General features: G+C 45.3%; 1 protein-coding gene across 1 annotated transcript in view; it reads left to right on the top strand.

Annotated features, from left to right (window-relative positions):
- Nucleotides 1–5989: 5989 nt before the first annotated feature.
- The window catches only part of LOC112065195 (liver carboxylesterase 1-like), a 37686-nt gene continuing 26708 nt past the window's right edge, over nt 5990–16967 (top strand). Inside the window, exons 1-4 of the mRNA XM_055078910.1 lie at nt 5990–6041; nt 9250–9457; nt 12865–13009; nt 15446–15579. Coding sequence (XP_054934885.1) covers nt 5990–6041; nt 9250–9457; nt 12865–13009; nt 15446–15579 — 539 coding nt within the window. The remainder of the gene's footprint in view (nt 6042–9249; nt 9458–12864; nt 13010–15445; nt 15580–16967) is intronic.

The raw sequence follows: 16967 nt of genomic DNA, 5'->3' as shown, positions 1-16967 counted from the left end.
ACAGTGAGAGGCCCGCGTACCACAAAAAAAAAAAAAAAAAAAAGAAAGATGTTAAACTAATTAGGTGTATTTAATATATTAAGTTACATGGGAAGCATTGTCAGAAAAGAAGTAATACTAAACTTTTTAATGTTGCATTTATGTTGGTATGTATTATAAGTGTTCCAGAAATTGCATGAAATTCCTAAAATCTGAGATGTCCTAGTATGTTATCATTTGTAATTCCAGTTATTATCTTAAAATGTTGTGTGTGTCACAGAAATAACCAAATTTCCATATCAATTGCATTGTAATGAACTCTAATCAGATCTTTAACCATGTCTATTTTAAGTCTTTTGTTATTTACATATAGTTATTGTTTTACTCTGATGCTTTTGCAAAAGCGTTCCTACAAAAGTGTTTCATCTTCAGAGAAATTCATAGAAAGGATTCTGACAGGTACTCTAGAATACAGATTCCTGTTAACTTTCAGGTAATACCACAAAACTGGGTAAGAATTTTCAGAACTCTAAGGGAAAACTAGATTCATAAAATTGCTAACAAAAGATCGAGATCAACAATAATTAATTACATAGGACTAAATGAACTGATAAAGATCATTATAATTTTTGGTGATGACTTTTTGTTTGAAACGTTGCTGGTTCTCTTATGTTTTGTTTTTCCAGATTTAAGGAAACCTGTTTTCTTTCTCTTGAAGCTATTGACAAGTTAAATCAGTTATACCTTTGTGAACAAAGACGAAACCTTTACTTTTTCTCCCTACCCAATCCCTTCAAATTTCAGAAACTCTTGAGTATTCTTTTCATGCCAGTATAGTTTGCTGTTTCAGTAAGTTCAATAAGAGTCTGTTCTCCTTGTAACAGAACACAATAACATTGGATAGATTATCAAAGTTTTTTTATTAATTAATTTACTTATTTATTTTGACTGCTCCAGGTCTTAGTTGAGGCATGCAGGCTTCTTAGTTGCAGCATGTGGACTCTTAGTTGAGGCATGCATGCAGGATCTAGTTCCCCAATCAGGGATCGAACCTGGGCCCTCTGCCTTGAGAGCGTGGAGTCTTACCCACTGGACCACCAGGGAAGTCACATATTACCAAAGTTTTGACTAGAATGTCATATTTAAAAGAGATGTAGGGACTTCCCTGGTGGCACAGTGGTTAAGAATCCACCTTCCAATGCAGGGGACCTGGGTTCGATCCCTGGTCAGGGAACTAGATCCCACATGCATGCTGCAACTAAGAGTTTGCATGCCACACTAGGAGCCTGCTGGCCACAACTAAGGAGCACACGTGCTGCAACTAAGGAGCCCTCAAGCTGCAACTAAGGAGCACGTGTGCTGCAGCTGAGCCAGCGAGCTGCAATTAAGGAGCCCGTGGGCTGCAACTAAGGAGCCCACCTGCCACAACTAAGAGCCAGTGCAACCAAAATAAATAATAAACGAAAATAAATAAAAAATTAAAAAAAAAATTCCCAGCTCCCTTAAAAAAAAAGAGAGTGAGGTATAAAAGCTCAAATTGACCAAACAACTTTAAGGAACTGCTTGAAAAAATCAGCCTGGTACCTTGCTTACAGGGTTCCCAGCAACCTTACCAGGTGAGTAAGGCAGGTCAGGTAACTTCCTGGCAGACCCAGTAACCTCAAGAAGAGAGGAATTTACCCAAACTATAGGTATTGCAGGTAAAAACTGATGGTGAGTTCTTGGCTTGGCTTCTTGGCCTTAGAGGCTTTTTAAGAGTTCAGTCTGAGATTCCTTATGAAAAGTGCCAATGAAGCAGTCTCAAAAAGAATGTATATGGTCAACTGTTCTTGCTGCACTTATGTAAATAAGCCAAATTTAATAGAAACAAATTAAGTTTTACTGTGATTATCCTTGGAAAATAAGAAATGTGGATGGTTGTAGAGAGAAAAATTATTTTTGCATAATCCTGATAATTGCCTTTGAGGTTTTGCTATATACCTGTTAATTGGACTGGATCTTGAATTCTTCTAGTTTCCTCAAAGATCTGGCTACAAATCTCCAAACTAATGTTTCCAATTATCTCCCACCCTTCTTATTTAGAATCACTAAGAACAAAGACTGCCCTTGGATCTCCTTGGAAGGATCCAGGTCTTCCTCCTACTACCCAGACGGCAGCCAAACTTCAGGAACTTGAACCTTAGATATATATCTCACAGCTGAAAAAGTCTCCGCCTGTCATCCGGTCCTGTACAAATGCTGGAGACCACCAAATCAAATTGACTGGAGAGAAGCAGCTGACATCAAGGTAGACTTCTTCCACCAAAGATGTCGGATCGGGACTTCATACTTTAACTAAATATGAAACCTTTTTTTCCCTCTCTTTCTTTCCTTTACTCTGGCATTGGCCTAGAAAGATGATGCCATTATCCATATCTCCAAGACCACTGCTAAAGTGGGTAAGTTTTCAGACTGCTGGATTTGTCATTTAAAAACCTCTTATCTGTCCGTGATGCCAGGGTCACCCTGGTCCATTTCCTTATCTCTGGTTAACAGCCCCAAACTTGAGAAACCTTGTGTCCAGGCTCTATGCAAAGAAAAGTACATGAGGAAAGGGTAACCAGAATAAAACTGCCTGTGTGGTCTACAGACCCTTTCACTGGCCTCCATGGCTGTCACCTTTCCAATCCTGAGCCAAAAATTTAAATGGGAATTACCAGGAGGCATTCAATTTTCAAGATTCGCTTCCTTTGAAGGAAGGCTCTACTTCCCTGGTTAGGAGTAAATGTAAATGAGGCTGTGATCAGGAACCTCTTCTTAACTCTTGAAAGTATTATGGAATCTGCCACTAAAGCAATAGCTCAGAAAAATTCTGAGGCTCTGGCCAAAGTTGTTTTTGATAATAGGATAGCCCTTGATTATCTTTTAGCTGAGCAAGGAGGTCTCTGTGCTTTGGCCAACACCACTTGCTACACTTGGATTAACATTTCTGCGCAAGTAACTTAGTTACATAAGAACAGTTATGTAAGATCACTGAGTAAGCCACTTGGCTTAAAAAAGTGACTTCTTCAATGAGTCTTTCTTGGACTTATTTGATTTTGATTGGTTTGGGTCTTAGGGACCATGGCTCTAGAGTGCACTCCAAACATTGAGAATTATCCTGCTAATTACAATCATAATCATTTCTGTGGTGCATTGTATTCTCTCAAAGGTTTTAAATACATGTTCCCAGCTGCTAACGACCATGCAAATGATCTCACTAAGATAAAGACACAGACCTACTAGAGCATGGACTGGAGGATGTGGGGAGGGGGAAGGGTAAGCTGTGACGAAGTGAGAGAGTGGCATGGACATATATTCACTACCAAACGTAGGGTGGATAGCTAGTGGGAAGCAGCCACATAGCACAGGGAGGTCAGCTCGGTGGTTTGTGACCACCTAGAGGGGTGGGATAGGGAGGGTGGGAGGGAGGGAGACACAAGAGGGAAGAGATATGGGAACATATATATATGTATAACTGATTCACTTTGTTATAAAGCAGAAACTAACACACCATTGTAAAGCAATTATACTGCAATAAAGATGTTTAAAAAAAAAACAAAAAGAAAGGAAGGAAAGAGAATAACCACTTAAGTATTATGAACCTGAAGCCATGACCTGTGACCGTCACGGGTATTAGACATAAACCTGATGAGCTATGGATACCACACAAAGGATCCACAAAAGTTGTGGCCGGTAGCTGAGAGTGGTGCTGATGCCTTAGATTTTGATCACATCTCTCAGTTAAGCCAAGAATTTGATCAAAAGAGGGGAAATGTTAAAAAAAAAAAAAGAAACAACAAACCCCAAATGCAGTCACTTGTGCTAAGCCCTCGTCACCAAATGAAGATTTAGTACCTAACTCAATTGTAGTTTCAACCTTCCCCAGGAATGTAATCTTAACTAGTCAGTCTGGAATTTCCTGGTCAGCACCAGTGAGGTAGTATGCCTAATAGACCCTCTTATCCCCTCAAAGAAGGTAATCCTGCCTGAAATCATCATTTTTGTTTGTTTATGACTTCCTTGTCCTACTTCCTCTCTGCCTTAAAAAATTTTTCTTTTCTGCTTGCTAGATGGGATGCCGCTTGGTTCATGAATCATTTGAAAAGCCAATTAGATCTTCAAATTTACGAAGTAGAACTTTGTTTTTTAACATGGGATATTATACATGATGGGATTTTTAAAATATTTATTTTTTTGAAATACAATACACATACCATAACATTCACCTTTTTAAAGTGTACAGTTTAGTGATATTAGTATATTCACAAAGTTGTTTAACCATCACCAGTATCCAATCTCAGAAAATTTTCATCACACCTAAAAGAAACCTTATACCCATTAGGAGTCATTCCTTATTCCCCTCGTCCCCAGCCCATGGAAACCTCTAATCTACGTTCTGTCTCTATGGATTTGCTTATTGTGAACATCTCATAAATAGAATCATACAATATCTGGCCTTTTGTGTCTGGCTTTTTCCATTAGCATACTGTTTTTAAGGTTCCTCCACATTGTAGCAAGTATCCGTACTTCATTTCTTTTTATGTCTGAATAATATTCCATTGTGTGGTTAGATCATATCTCTTTGTCCATTCATCAGTTGATGGACATTTTGGTTGTTTCCACTTTCGACTTTTTTGAAGAATGCTGCTATTTGAGTACAAGTTTTTGTGTGGACATATTTTCAATTAGCTTGGGTATATACCTAGGAGTGAAATTGCTATGAAATATGGTAATTCTAAGTTTAATTTTTTTATTTTTTCTAAGTTTAACTTTTGACGAACTGCTGAACTGTGTCCTGAAGCAGCCATAACTATTTTATAACCTGTTTTATTTTCCTTCACAATGGATCATGACTGTATTCCCTTGTCCATATGTAGAGGTATACATCTCTAGTTTGAGTGAATGTGTAGTATTGTCTTAGCCAGCTAAGTATCAGTATCACAGTGTATTTGGAGAATTCTCTTTTATTGGACACTTAATGATTCAATGAAACAGGCTTTGAGCATCTTCCTTGCATCCCCATCAGGTAAATGACACTCTTCCAGGTATACCCAGAGCACTTTGTATCCCTCTATTTTGGTGCTTTCACATTGCATAGCAAGCCACCCCTTCCCCCATCTATCTTATCTATTACATGGTGAGCTCCTCTGGGCACTAGAACATGTCTTAAATTTATCTTTGTATCCGTACTACCTAGCACAGAGGCAGGCATTTGATAAATGTTTGAAGAATGAATAAATAAAGGGAATAATGAATAAATGGAAGGATGGATGGTTAGAGCCAGAGATTATGAAGAGATGGAGTTCCTTTACTATAAGAACATTCTGTCCAAAGATCCCTGCGTGGAGAGGTAATGAATTCCCTGACCCTGGAGGTGTGCATCAGGAGGCTGAGTTAATTGGCAGGAATATTGAAAAGTTAATCCAGGCATCAAAAGGGAAATGGGATGAAATTTAAGATGCTTCCAAAGTGGAAAGCATGGAACTCTATGAAATAGAAGCTCAGGGAAGCTAAGAGATTTGCCCTAAGTTCTCCAGCTGGGCAGCTGTGGAGCTAGGAGTCACTCTGAAAGTTTTCAAGTTGTTCTGAGAACCCCAGGCCAAAGCCTCCCCTTGTCTAAAGGCCTCTGTCAGCTTGTGTCTGCCTTGGTAGCTCACAGCACATTAAGGTTAGAGTCCAGGAAGGGAAAAACACTTATGAAACAAGTTGTTGAATGAGTAGGTGGCTATCTGTAATCAGAGAGTTTAATCCAGACTCTTTTGATAAAAGAGGGTAAACTCTGGGAGGGCGGGGCTTGGAGGCGCCAACAGCCGCCCATTGCATCTTTGGGAAGGGGGAGAGCTTTTCTGTTGTCTCTTCATCAGGCTATTGGGTGGTGGGGGCAGAGCTGAGGGTGGGAGCTGGAGGGGGGCAGGAACCGGGGGGTGGACTCATAAGGCCCTCTGTGGGCACAGAGACCTGCAGGCCCAGAAGTTGCTGTCCTTCCACGATGTGGCTTCTCCTTCTGTTCCTGACCTCCCTCGCCACTTGCATCGCTTGGGGTGAGTCCTTCTGAAATGCAAATAGTGGGGGCATCTTTGGAAATCTTCATGGGGGACAAGGTAGAGGAGAGGCATACAGGGCAAAGGAGTGACAGGCCGGCCGGGTTCTGCAGTAGCACGTGCTGTCAGGACTCTGAGTCTCTGCCCAGCCATCCCCAGCGACAGGAGACAGAGAGGAGGATAACCGGGCTATGCCACGTGCAGGAGGGCAACCAGCTAACCTCGCCCCTGGCAGTTGAGGACTTTGGCAAGCTCCATGTATCAAGGCAACCCCTTGATTATTAGTCCAGATACGGCCAAAAGTGGGTTAGCAGAATATTGATATCCACTCTGGAGTCAGAGTGTGTGGGTTCGCATCCAGCTCAGCACTTAGTATCTGTGTGTTCTTCGGCAAGGGATGTCCCTTTTCTGCGCCTCAGTTTTGCATTTCTAAAATGGGGGTGACAACTGTATCTACCTCACTGGGCTGTTGTAAGTTTGAAATGGGTTGTTGTTTCTAAAGAGTGCCTGGAATGGAGAAAGAAAGAAAAAGGAATTCATAAATAAAGGGGTTGTTTTAAGGTATAGTGTATTAATAGACAATCTGAGGTGTGGTAAGGCCACGGATCAGGAGCCAACTGCCACTGAAAAGATAGTTTGTTAATCACAGAGGAGGGGGCGTGACACCACCATGGTGGGCTACAAGGTGAGGCACCGGGTGCATCAGGAGGCAGAGGAAGGAAGGAGGAATTGGGCGCAAGAACCTTTATCTTGGTTGCTGGGGGGAAGGTAGAGGTGAAGCAGAATAAGCAGGTTTGGGATTGGCAGCCGATTGCAATGGGCTCTGGGGCTTAGGGAGTTCCCACAGTTGTCAGGTACTTGGCCTGGAGTGATTAGGGCAGGATGACAGTGGCAGATGTGGAGGGCCTGATAAAGAAGGTAGTTGGGGTACAGGCTCTGGCATGCTTGAAGGGGAAGTTCATTCCTATCATTAGGGATTGGCGAACTCTGGGAGGGGCAGTCCCTCCAGAATCAGCAAGGCCCCAGATGTCAAGGCATCAGAATACAGAACATAAAAGACCTGGTTAATACAAGGGTGCAGCAAGGGACCTCAGAATGCATCTGTGCCATTTTATAGATGGAGAAACTGAGACTCAGAGAGGGAAATGTACATGCCCAAGGTCAACCGGAAAATCACGCTCTGAATTCTATATCTCCTGAGTCCAGAGCCAGTGCTCTGGCTGTCAGTGCACTGACAGCCCAGGCTCCACTGGGTTTTATCTTCCTCCTGGTGCTATGATACTGTGAGAGGCCTCGAACTGAGGGTAAGAGCAGAGTAAGAACCAAATTAGGGGCAGATTATTCCCTTACTGCTGGCCTCTGGCAGAGCCATGCCAGTTCTACCTTTAGAAAGTCCATACTGGCTGCCTCCATTTCCTCAGTTACCTCATCTGTAAAATGGACATATTACCTACCTAGCAAGGCTTTTGTGAAGATTAGTTTAAAGGAACTGGAATGCCCATGTGGCACATAGTAAGTGCTCAATATACAAACATTACATATAACACAAGTGGTAACTGCTGCCGTTACCAGGATTGCCTATACCTCTCAGCCAATCACCCACTTTTTCACCCTTGCCATTTGGACACCTGTCCACTTCATCTCTGTCTCTTTTTTTAAAAATAAATTTATTTATTTATTTATTTTCGCTGTGTTGGGTCTTCGTTTCTGTGCGAGGGCTTTCTCTAGTTGTGGTAAGCAGGGGCCACTCTTCATCGCGGTGCGCGGGCCTCTCACTGTCGCGGCCTCTCGTTGCGGAGCACAGGCTCCAGACGTGCAGGCTCAGTAGCTGTGGCTCACGGGCCCAGTTGCTCCGCGGCATGTGGGATCTTCCCAGACCAGGGCTCGAACCCATGTCCCCTGCATTGGCAGGCGGATTCTCAACCACTGCGTCACCAGGGAAGCCCCACTTCATATCTCTTGAAGGTTATCATCGGATTTGTCTGTAAGACCAAATCTGGGTTATTTTCTGTTCTGGCCACATACTTTGAGAGAGAGGTTGACCTTCTGTCTATATCTAAAGAGGAACAATTGGGAGGATGAGAGGCTGGAAATTGTTTCCTGTTAGGATGCTTAAACAAACTGAAGCTGTTGAGGACGGACAAGAGAAGACTTGAGGGATGGGTACGAACATGGGTCACTAAGGCTGCCTTTCACATGAAGGTGCAGGACGTCCCAGAGCAGGTAGGACCAGGACTGATGTGGCAGCTGCAGGGAGATGCATTTCAGCTCAGTGAGAAAGAACTGTCTGCTCCATGAGAAGGGGACAGATGGAATCTGAGCCCCAGTCTCGCTCCCTCTGGATGACCGTGCTCAGAGCCAGCAGAAGGGACCTCTTCAAGCTGATTGTTTCACTCTCTTTTACTCCAGGATGGTTCACTGCTTCTCATTTACCCACTTAATAAAGCCCGAATCACTGGCCTGGCGTTTGAGACCCTCCCAGACGTGAACCGTCTCATCCAGGATTAGGTTCCTCCCCCATTACTCTTCCTGACCCAAATGGACCAATCGCTCTTCCTCAAGCAGGTCTTGCACTTTGCTGTCGCAGAGCCTCACCTCTGCACAATCTCATCTCTGTTTATACCTTTAAGCACCCTCTTCCACCTCCCCTTGTCACTCCTCCCACTACTGCAAGTCCCAGCTCCAAGGTCACTGCCTCCATGAAGCCACCAGTCAGAAGGCCTCGCTCCCTCTTCTGTCTCCTATGGCACCTTACTTGGTACCTCTCTCAGGACACGGACCACTTTCTTCCCAGCAGTAGGGTCAGGTATGTATGTGGCTCATCCTCCACATAAGGTCAGATTTCTGAGAAGAGCAGCCTGCTCTTGTTCATCCTCTCATCCAGCGTGCAGCTCGGCACCAGCGTCCAGTGATTGCTTCTAGATGCTCCTAAGTGTGGAAACCGAATGCCTTCTTCATTCCCAGTGGCTCTTCTTTTTGCATTTATGTCTTATTTGGTGCTCTTCTACCTCCAATTCCAATTCGCTCCTTCAGATAGCGCTGTGAGTCGGGAAGGACAGTTAGCTTCATTCTCTCTTACATAAGAAGAAACTGAGGCTTAGAGAGTAGGGGGGACATTCAAGATCACGTGGCAAAAGTAACAAAATTCACCCAGAATCCAGTTCAGACCTTCACCACTGACATGTCCTCATTTCCTCTCAATGTCCAGCAGGGCAACCACCCTCACTGCCTGTTGTGGACACCGCGCAGGGCAGAGTCCTGGGGAAATATGTCAACTTAGAAGGTTTTGCACAGCCTGTGGCCGTTTTCCTGGGCGTCCCTTTTGCCAAGCCCCCTCTTGGATCCTTGAGGTTTGCACCGCCGCAGCCTGCAGAACCATGGATCTTCATGAAGAATACTACCTCTTACCCTCCCATGTAAGTCAAGGTGTGACTCTGGCATCTTTCAGTGGGGATATTAGCCTCAAAGGACGCAGGAAGGAGCCAAGGCAATCCTCTGATTGGCTCATACTGTGTTCTGGAATCCTCAAGATATTGTAGATCCTTACAAACATTTCAGAACTCTTACGGCATTCTAGAACCATTTATTCAACGAATATTTATGGAGCACCTCCTGTGTGTCAGGCGTGTTCTAGTTTCCTGGGATCCATTAGTGAACAGAACAAAGATCCCACCCTCATGCAGCTTGCATTCTAGCAGGGAGAGACACACTGAACAATATGCAAAGCAATAGATTATGTAATATGTTAGAGTAGGATAAGTGCTTTGGAATAAAATAAAGAGTTGAACAGGTGAGGGGCATCAGAAGTAATGATTCTATTTATTCTCCTGTCTTGAACTTTGCTGTATTTGGGGAGTGAGGTGGGCCAGATGTGTAGGTGGGGAGTCTTTGGGGTGTTGACCAGTCAAGTTCCTAACTCCCAGGTTTGACTGTTACCTAGTAAGGAGCAGAGCACTGGTTGGTGTATCCTGGTCAGTCTGGCTATGTTGGGCAAAGATGTTGAAGCCATCCCCCAGGACACCTGGGATATCTACATGCATGGATTCAGACCTTTTTCATCTCAGCAAGGCATTTCTGGGAATTTCCAGGGTCCCGCCTCTTCCTGCTTTTTTCTTTTCTTTTCTTTTCTTGTCCTTTCCTTTCCTCTTCTCGACTCTCCTCTCCTCTCCTTTTCTTTCTTTTCTCTCCTCTGCTCTTGCCATCCCCCCTTCCTCCCTCCCTCTCTCCCTTCTTTCTTTTCTTTATAATATTCACTGTTTTTATTTCCTGATTGCAAGTGTAATACATACTTATTACAGAAAAGTGAGGAAATAAAGGTAAGAAAATGAAAATTATATATACTTCTACCACCTAGAGAGAACTGCCGTTCATATTTTAGATTCTGTTTTTGTAGTCTCTTACCTATTGCATATTTTATCCCTTAAAATGTAACCACATAAGATTCTGCACACAATTCCAATGTTTATTTTCTTTTTTCCACACCAGCATGCAATTCTCTGACACCAGCTGGGTGTCCTACAATTCAACTCAATTCTGACACTAACCACCTGGAGATAGCATCATATTATATGGGTTAAAGGCTCAGTCCCACAATACTGCCCTCTGTTTCAGATGATATCTCAAGTCCAAGTTGTTACCTATGCTTCTGATCAAATGGCTATAAGTCACAGGTTCCCATGACCCCCTCCTTGGCTTCCATTAATTTGCTAAAGCAACTCATAAAACTCAGGATGCTAGTTTACTCACTAGATTACTGGTTTATGATGAAGAATATTAAAGGATATGAATCACCAGCCAGATGAAGAGATACATAATGTGAGGCACAAAGGAGCTTCTGTCCTGTGGAGTTTTGGTCCCAGCACGTTGGCACTTGGAAGAGTTCTGGTTCACCAACCTAGAGGCTCTCTTAACTCTAGCCTTTTGGGCTTCGGTACATGGGCAGGATTGATGAAAGCATTGACCATTGGTGATTGATTTAACCTCCAGCCCCTTTCCCTTCCCCAGAGGTCAGGGGGTGAATCTGAACGTTCCGAACCTGGAATCACATGTGGTTCTCTTGATAATCAGCTCCCATCCTTCGGTAAGGTCCAGAATCACCTCATTAACACAACAAAAGACACATTTATCACTCTCATCACTTAGGAAATTCTAAGGGTTTTAAGAGCTCTTTGCCAGAAATGAGAAGAAGACCAAAAATATATTTCTTATTATATCACAGGATACAGATACTTTGAATGCCTGCTTTGCTCATTTATAAATGTATCATGAACATCGTTATATGTCATTAAATATCACAGCCTGACATTATATTACACTGGGTATTGAATAATAATTTATTTACCCAATCTCTTATTTGGGATTGTTAAGTTGTTCTTGATGTTTCTGATAATATAATTAACACCGTGATGAACATCATGTAGCCAAACCTTTATGCACATTCACAGTATTTTGGGATAAGTTCCAAGAAATGACATTTCTCAGGAAAAGAGTATCACCTGTTGTTAAATTTCCTTCCAGAAATGTTCTAACTACACTCCTTCCATTAATATATGAAAACTTTCATTCACCAGACCCTTGCCAATGCTTGGGATTACTAAAAAATTGTTTTGACTATTGGATAGGCAAAATAATAATAATTACTATCATCATAATTATTTATATAATTTTAAAATTTATTCTGCATTTATCTGAATACTAGTGATGTTGAACTCTCTTTCCCTTTTTTAAGTTTTGAATTTCTTCTTTTATGAATAATATGCCCCTTGCCTTGGTGATCTGGGGAAAGTTCCCCCACGATGGAAATCAAGAGGCTGTCTTTGCAGCTCTGACTCTGCCACTTGACAGCTGTTTCATCCAAACACCTCAGTGCCTCAGTTACCTCATTGACATACTGGGGGCAGTCATGCCTGCTTTCTGGAAATCTGGAAGTGTTGCTTATAATGTCCTCAGAAACATAAGCACTACATAGTATGGTTCTTCCTGGCTGTGTGACCTTGGGCAGGTTCTGTAACCTCTCTGTGCCTCAGTTTTCTCAAATGTAAAATGGGGATAATAGTAGAACCTATATCATGGAGCTGATCTGAAGATTAAATATTACCAATTATCTCTGTTGGATCTTTAAGATCCATTATTTGGGCAACAAATAACACTTGACCAGATGGGTTGATGATAGAATCTTAGCATGTCAGTGCTGCAATACCCTTATAGAAATCACTCCCCTCACTTAGACATGGCAAACTGGGGCCCAGAGCCGAAAAGGAATTCACCCAAGGTCACCCAGCACATAAGTGGCTGAGGCAGGACTAGAATAAAGTTCTCCTAATGTTGCACCACAAATATTTTGTCCTTGACCTGTTGCATGCCTTAAATGTCTATCAATAGAGTGACTTCTCATGGTTTTTGGAAGTATCCCATGGACTGGAACACCTGGTTTACCTGGTAGAGGAACGTGGTCACCCCGCACTCACTATGCAGAGCCCAGCAGAGAGCCAGCCGCGACCAGGACATGCAGGAAACTATCCATTCCCAGGCATATAAGCAGCATCCTCTTCTTGACACAAGGCATCCTGAAGGCTCCTGGAAGGGGAAGGTGCCAGGCCTTCGCACTATTCACTCTCCCGGGAGACCTTGGTGAGCCCCAGGTCCCTCCATCGTGATCCCCCAGGTAGCCTCCTACGCATTCCAGTGTCTGGAATCTGGTAAGAACAACTCTATTTACAGGCTTAATTCTCCCGGTCCAAGACCTGGCCTGACCACAGGAGACATCTCCTTGGTCAGCTCTGATTAAACATCAGGAGTTCTTCTCTCTCCTTGCCCCTCCCAGGTGCTCCCAAGACCCAGTGGCGGGGCAAGTGATCTCAGAGCTCTTTACCAAAAGAAAGGAGAACATTAATCTCAAGTTTTCCGAAGACTGTCTTTACCTAAATATTTACACTCCTGCTGACTTGAGGAAGAGAAGCAGGCTGCTGGTAAGCAGTGGGAACAAATGGTCAAGGCTGGTGTAGACTGGAAGGGGATGAAGGCAGTGCTGGGTTGGGGCGTCTTGGACCAAGGCTGTTCCAGGGTCCCCAGGCTATTCCCCAGGGGACCCAGGGCTTTCTTTACCACCACAGCCAAACCTGACATCAGGGAACACAGGTTTTCCACACCTCAGTTTCCCATAGTGACAGACATAGGGCCTCTGGGGGAGTTCGCTGTACATCTGTAACGCACATTTTAATTTTTCTAAGGTCTCTCATGCTAATAGATGGACAAGAAGGATTACTCTTCATTGTTAGATTAGGAATCTGATACCCAGGGTGGCTAAGACATAATTTCCAATAAAGTTAGAGGTGGAAGGAATCTTGATGATAAGCCAACAACCCAACCCTCCTGTTACAGATAGAGAAACTGAAACCCAGTGAGGGGAAGGCGAGGTCACAGAGTAGGGTTGGCAGGACTAGAGCATGGGTCTCCTGATCTTCAAGTCACGCTCTTTGACACACACACACTAGCAAGTGGAGCCTGTGTGTGGCCTTTCCTCAGCACACAAAGACCTTCTCTGACAAACTTTCAGTGTCTCAGTGTCACAGGTGGAGGGTGCAGAGCCTGGAGCAACAGAGAAGCACTTTCCTTTGCCTTTGCCAACTATCAAGATTTTATTGTAGATAATTTTACTTCCTAATTGTCTTTGGCACAAGCTGATGACCCAGTGAGTTAGCATTTCCAGAATAAATGGAAGCCCAGAGATAGGGCAGCCTTCCAGACTCAGGCTGGAGGGTGGGGCTGGTCTGCTGGGAAAGGAGGGGTCAGTGGGGTAGAGACAGGAGGGGTGTGAGCACCCAGCCATCTCCCAGGAACACCCCTGGCATGGTGCCCGGATGTGGAGGAGGGCATCTGTGAACCTGTGACTAGAAGGTGGCCCTGCACATGCTGGGCTCAAAGAGGTGGGGACAGTTGTTCATTCATTCATGCATGCATTCATTCATTCCCCTAGTCCATACTCAGCACCCCCATGCATAGCTAGAATTGGGGGTTAAGAGAAAGGAGGAACATAAAACCATGACCACACAGCCCCTGCCTTCGAGGATCTTAGCATCTGGGTTGCACAGAGTTGGACTAGCTTCTTCAGCACATCACTGCTGGCCAGCCCTTGGCTCAGCCTGGACTCAGAGATGACTGCACACTCAGTCCCTCTGCCTGGAGGTAGGCAGGATCAGAGATGTAGGAGGAGCAGGGGCTCCAGGAACCTGAAACTGGAGGACCTCTACTATGGACACAGGCTCTGGAACCGCAGGGTCTGGGTGTAAATCCTGGTTCCGCCTTTTACTAGCTGGGAGACCTGGCTCTGTTTCCTCAAATCAGGGATAATCACACACAAGTGTTCAATGATGAATATCAAGATTTATGTCAGTGTCTGACACAGCACACGAGGCAAGTCTTGCTGATGCATTAGTTAGAGTTGAAGGGCAGAAATTCCTCCTGCCCCCACAGCCAGCCTACTGCACCGTGGCCATTGGCTGCCGTGTGCTGGGCAGCTCAACATGTGGACTCTGGAGCCAGACTGCCTGGGTTCAAGTCCTGCCTCCACCGCCTATTAGCTGCGTGACCTCAGGGTGGTTAAGTGCCTCCATTTTCCTGTCTGTGAAATGGGACAATAGTAGTCCCTATCTCGTGGATGGTTTATTTTTAAATGCTTAGAGCAGTACTTGACACATAGTTCATGTATGAGTTCTTTGATTTTTTTATTAACAAAATCATTATACTATTATTTTAACCATTCTCACTTTCTTGCTATGTGAACTCTTTAAATTCAGGGCCATGCATTATGAATTGTCATGTCCACTCTCATCCTCAATTCTTACCACAGTCCCTGGCACCGAGTAGGTTTTCAGATCATATTCATCAGATGATTGAAGACTTCTTAGAGGAGGTGGCTTTTAGGCTGGGCTTTGGAGGATGGGTGAGATTTGGGGAGCAGAGGAGGCAGCGGAAAGGCATATTAAGAAGAGGTACCACCCGGGGCGTGTGCTTCTTGACATGGACATCATTCACGTGAGAAGTTTATTTCACCACACCAAAGGTAACTAAGGTGAAGCTGAAATAAGCTTCTAACCAAGGGCTGTTGCATGCGGAGTGTGCTGAGCCGCGTGAGGGGTCCAGGAGTGAGGACGGTGGGAGTGTGGGGGAGAAGATGACGCTCTTAGCCTTGGCTGTTCCCATGATGATGTTCTCAGCATGAAGAGTACCGGCAGGAGGTGGCCCTGAGGCAGGGGAGACAGGCAGGGGCAGCCAGGGTGCGCGGAGTGGGGTGGTGGCCGGGGCCACAGCTGGGAGAACGGGTCGATGACCAAACCAGACAGCCTCTTGAGGTCTTTCCCAGCTCTGCTTCCTATGCCCTGTATGGTTGCTTCCTCCCTATCCAGGTGATGGTGTGGATCCACGGAGGAGGTCTGATGTTGGGCGGGGCGTCAACCTATGATGGGCTGGCCCTCTCTGCCCATGAAAACTTGGTGGTGGTGACCATTCGGTACCGCCTGGGCATCTGGGGATTCTTCAGGTAAGACACTGGACTCTCCTCATGGCACATTGACCCTCAGTGTGGGAGTGCTAGGACCCCACTCTGGTCATGCAAGCCCTCAAAGGGATCTTTGCTAGGTTCCCTACTAAGACATGCAAGTCCCCTCATAATTGGGCTCTACCTACCTTCTCCTTTCCCAGCCACCCTGGTCCACATACTTGCATGTAAAACACCTAATCTGCCTGACAAACTCCTCTTATTCCTGCAAAGCCCAACCCAAATGTTACCTCATCTGAAATACTCAACTCTTTTTCACCTGTGCTGCCCAGCATGTTGCATACCTGTAAGATGACAGTTAACATGCAGCGCAGCAGTTAGAGGCTTATACATCTTACCTCATGGGGAAGTAAAGAAGGAGCAGACTCATGTGGGAGCTGCGTAAAGTCTTGTAGGTGGAGCAACGGGTGGCTGGAGCTTGGAGGTTGTAACGAGCACCTGACTCCAGTGGACACATCTACTGGGAGGAGCGTAGGGCCCACTCACCCCATTTCCTTCGTGGAGTTTGGCACATGCGTGAGCGAAGGCTCGAGTCTCCTCCATGGAGTCTCCGTGGGGACAGGAACCGGACTTCCTGCAGGCACAGTTACCAAGCCTTTTCTGAATGCACCAGCCCCAGGACCTCTTACCCTCGGGTGGCTGGGGGGTGGGCTGGGGGAGAGGTGGTCATCTCACTGGAAGGACCTATGGGCTGGAGGAGGGTTGTCCCAGGCGAGTCATGTCCCGGGATGTGTCACCCTCCCTGAGACTCCTCATCTCCTTCCCCCACGGCCCATGGCTGCTCCCAGTTACAGGATAACTACGTACACTCCCCCCTTCCTCTCCCCCCAGGCTTTCCTCTACCACGTCAGTCAGGGTTTCACCCCAACCAGACACCAGACTGCTCTGGTCCAGGTCACCAGCGGCCCAGCCTTGGCAGCAACCGCATGTCATCCCTCACATCTTTTTAAAAAATATCCTCCTCATGGCTCCTGGCCTCGTCCTCCCTCATGGCCGCTCCTTCCCGGCCCCTCCCGGCCCCTCCCCCCAAACACTCCTCCTTTCTCCACAGGGCCTCCTGCTCAGCTGCAGGCAGCTCCACCCTTCCGGTTACTCAGGATAAAAGCCTGTGGGCACTGGGATTCTTTCCTTTTTCTCACACCCCACATCCAGTCACCAGCAAATCCTCTTGGCTCCACTTTTACAATATATTCAGAATCCAGCCACTTCTCACCTCCTCCCTGGCAGTCACCCTGTTCAAAGCACTCTGTGTCTCTCCCCTGGATTGTTGTAATAACACCTACTTTTTTTTTTTTTTTTTTTTTTTTTTTGCGGTACGCGGGCCTCTCACTGTTGTGGTCTCTCCCGTCGCGGAGCACAGGCTCCGGACG

The sequence above is a fragment of the Physeter macrocephalus genome, chromosome 17 (genome assembly GCF_002837175.3).
Source record: "Physeter macrocephalus isolate SW-GA chromosome 17, ASM283717v5, whole genome shotgun sequence".
In the NCBI taxonomy this organism is placed as follows: Eukaryota; Metazoa; Chordata; class Mammalia; order Artiodactyla; family Physeteridae; genus Physeter; species Physeter macrocephalus.
The sequence above is the reverse complement of the archived record's forward strand: the minus strand, read 5'-3'. Positions and strand labels throughout refer to the sequence as shown.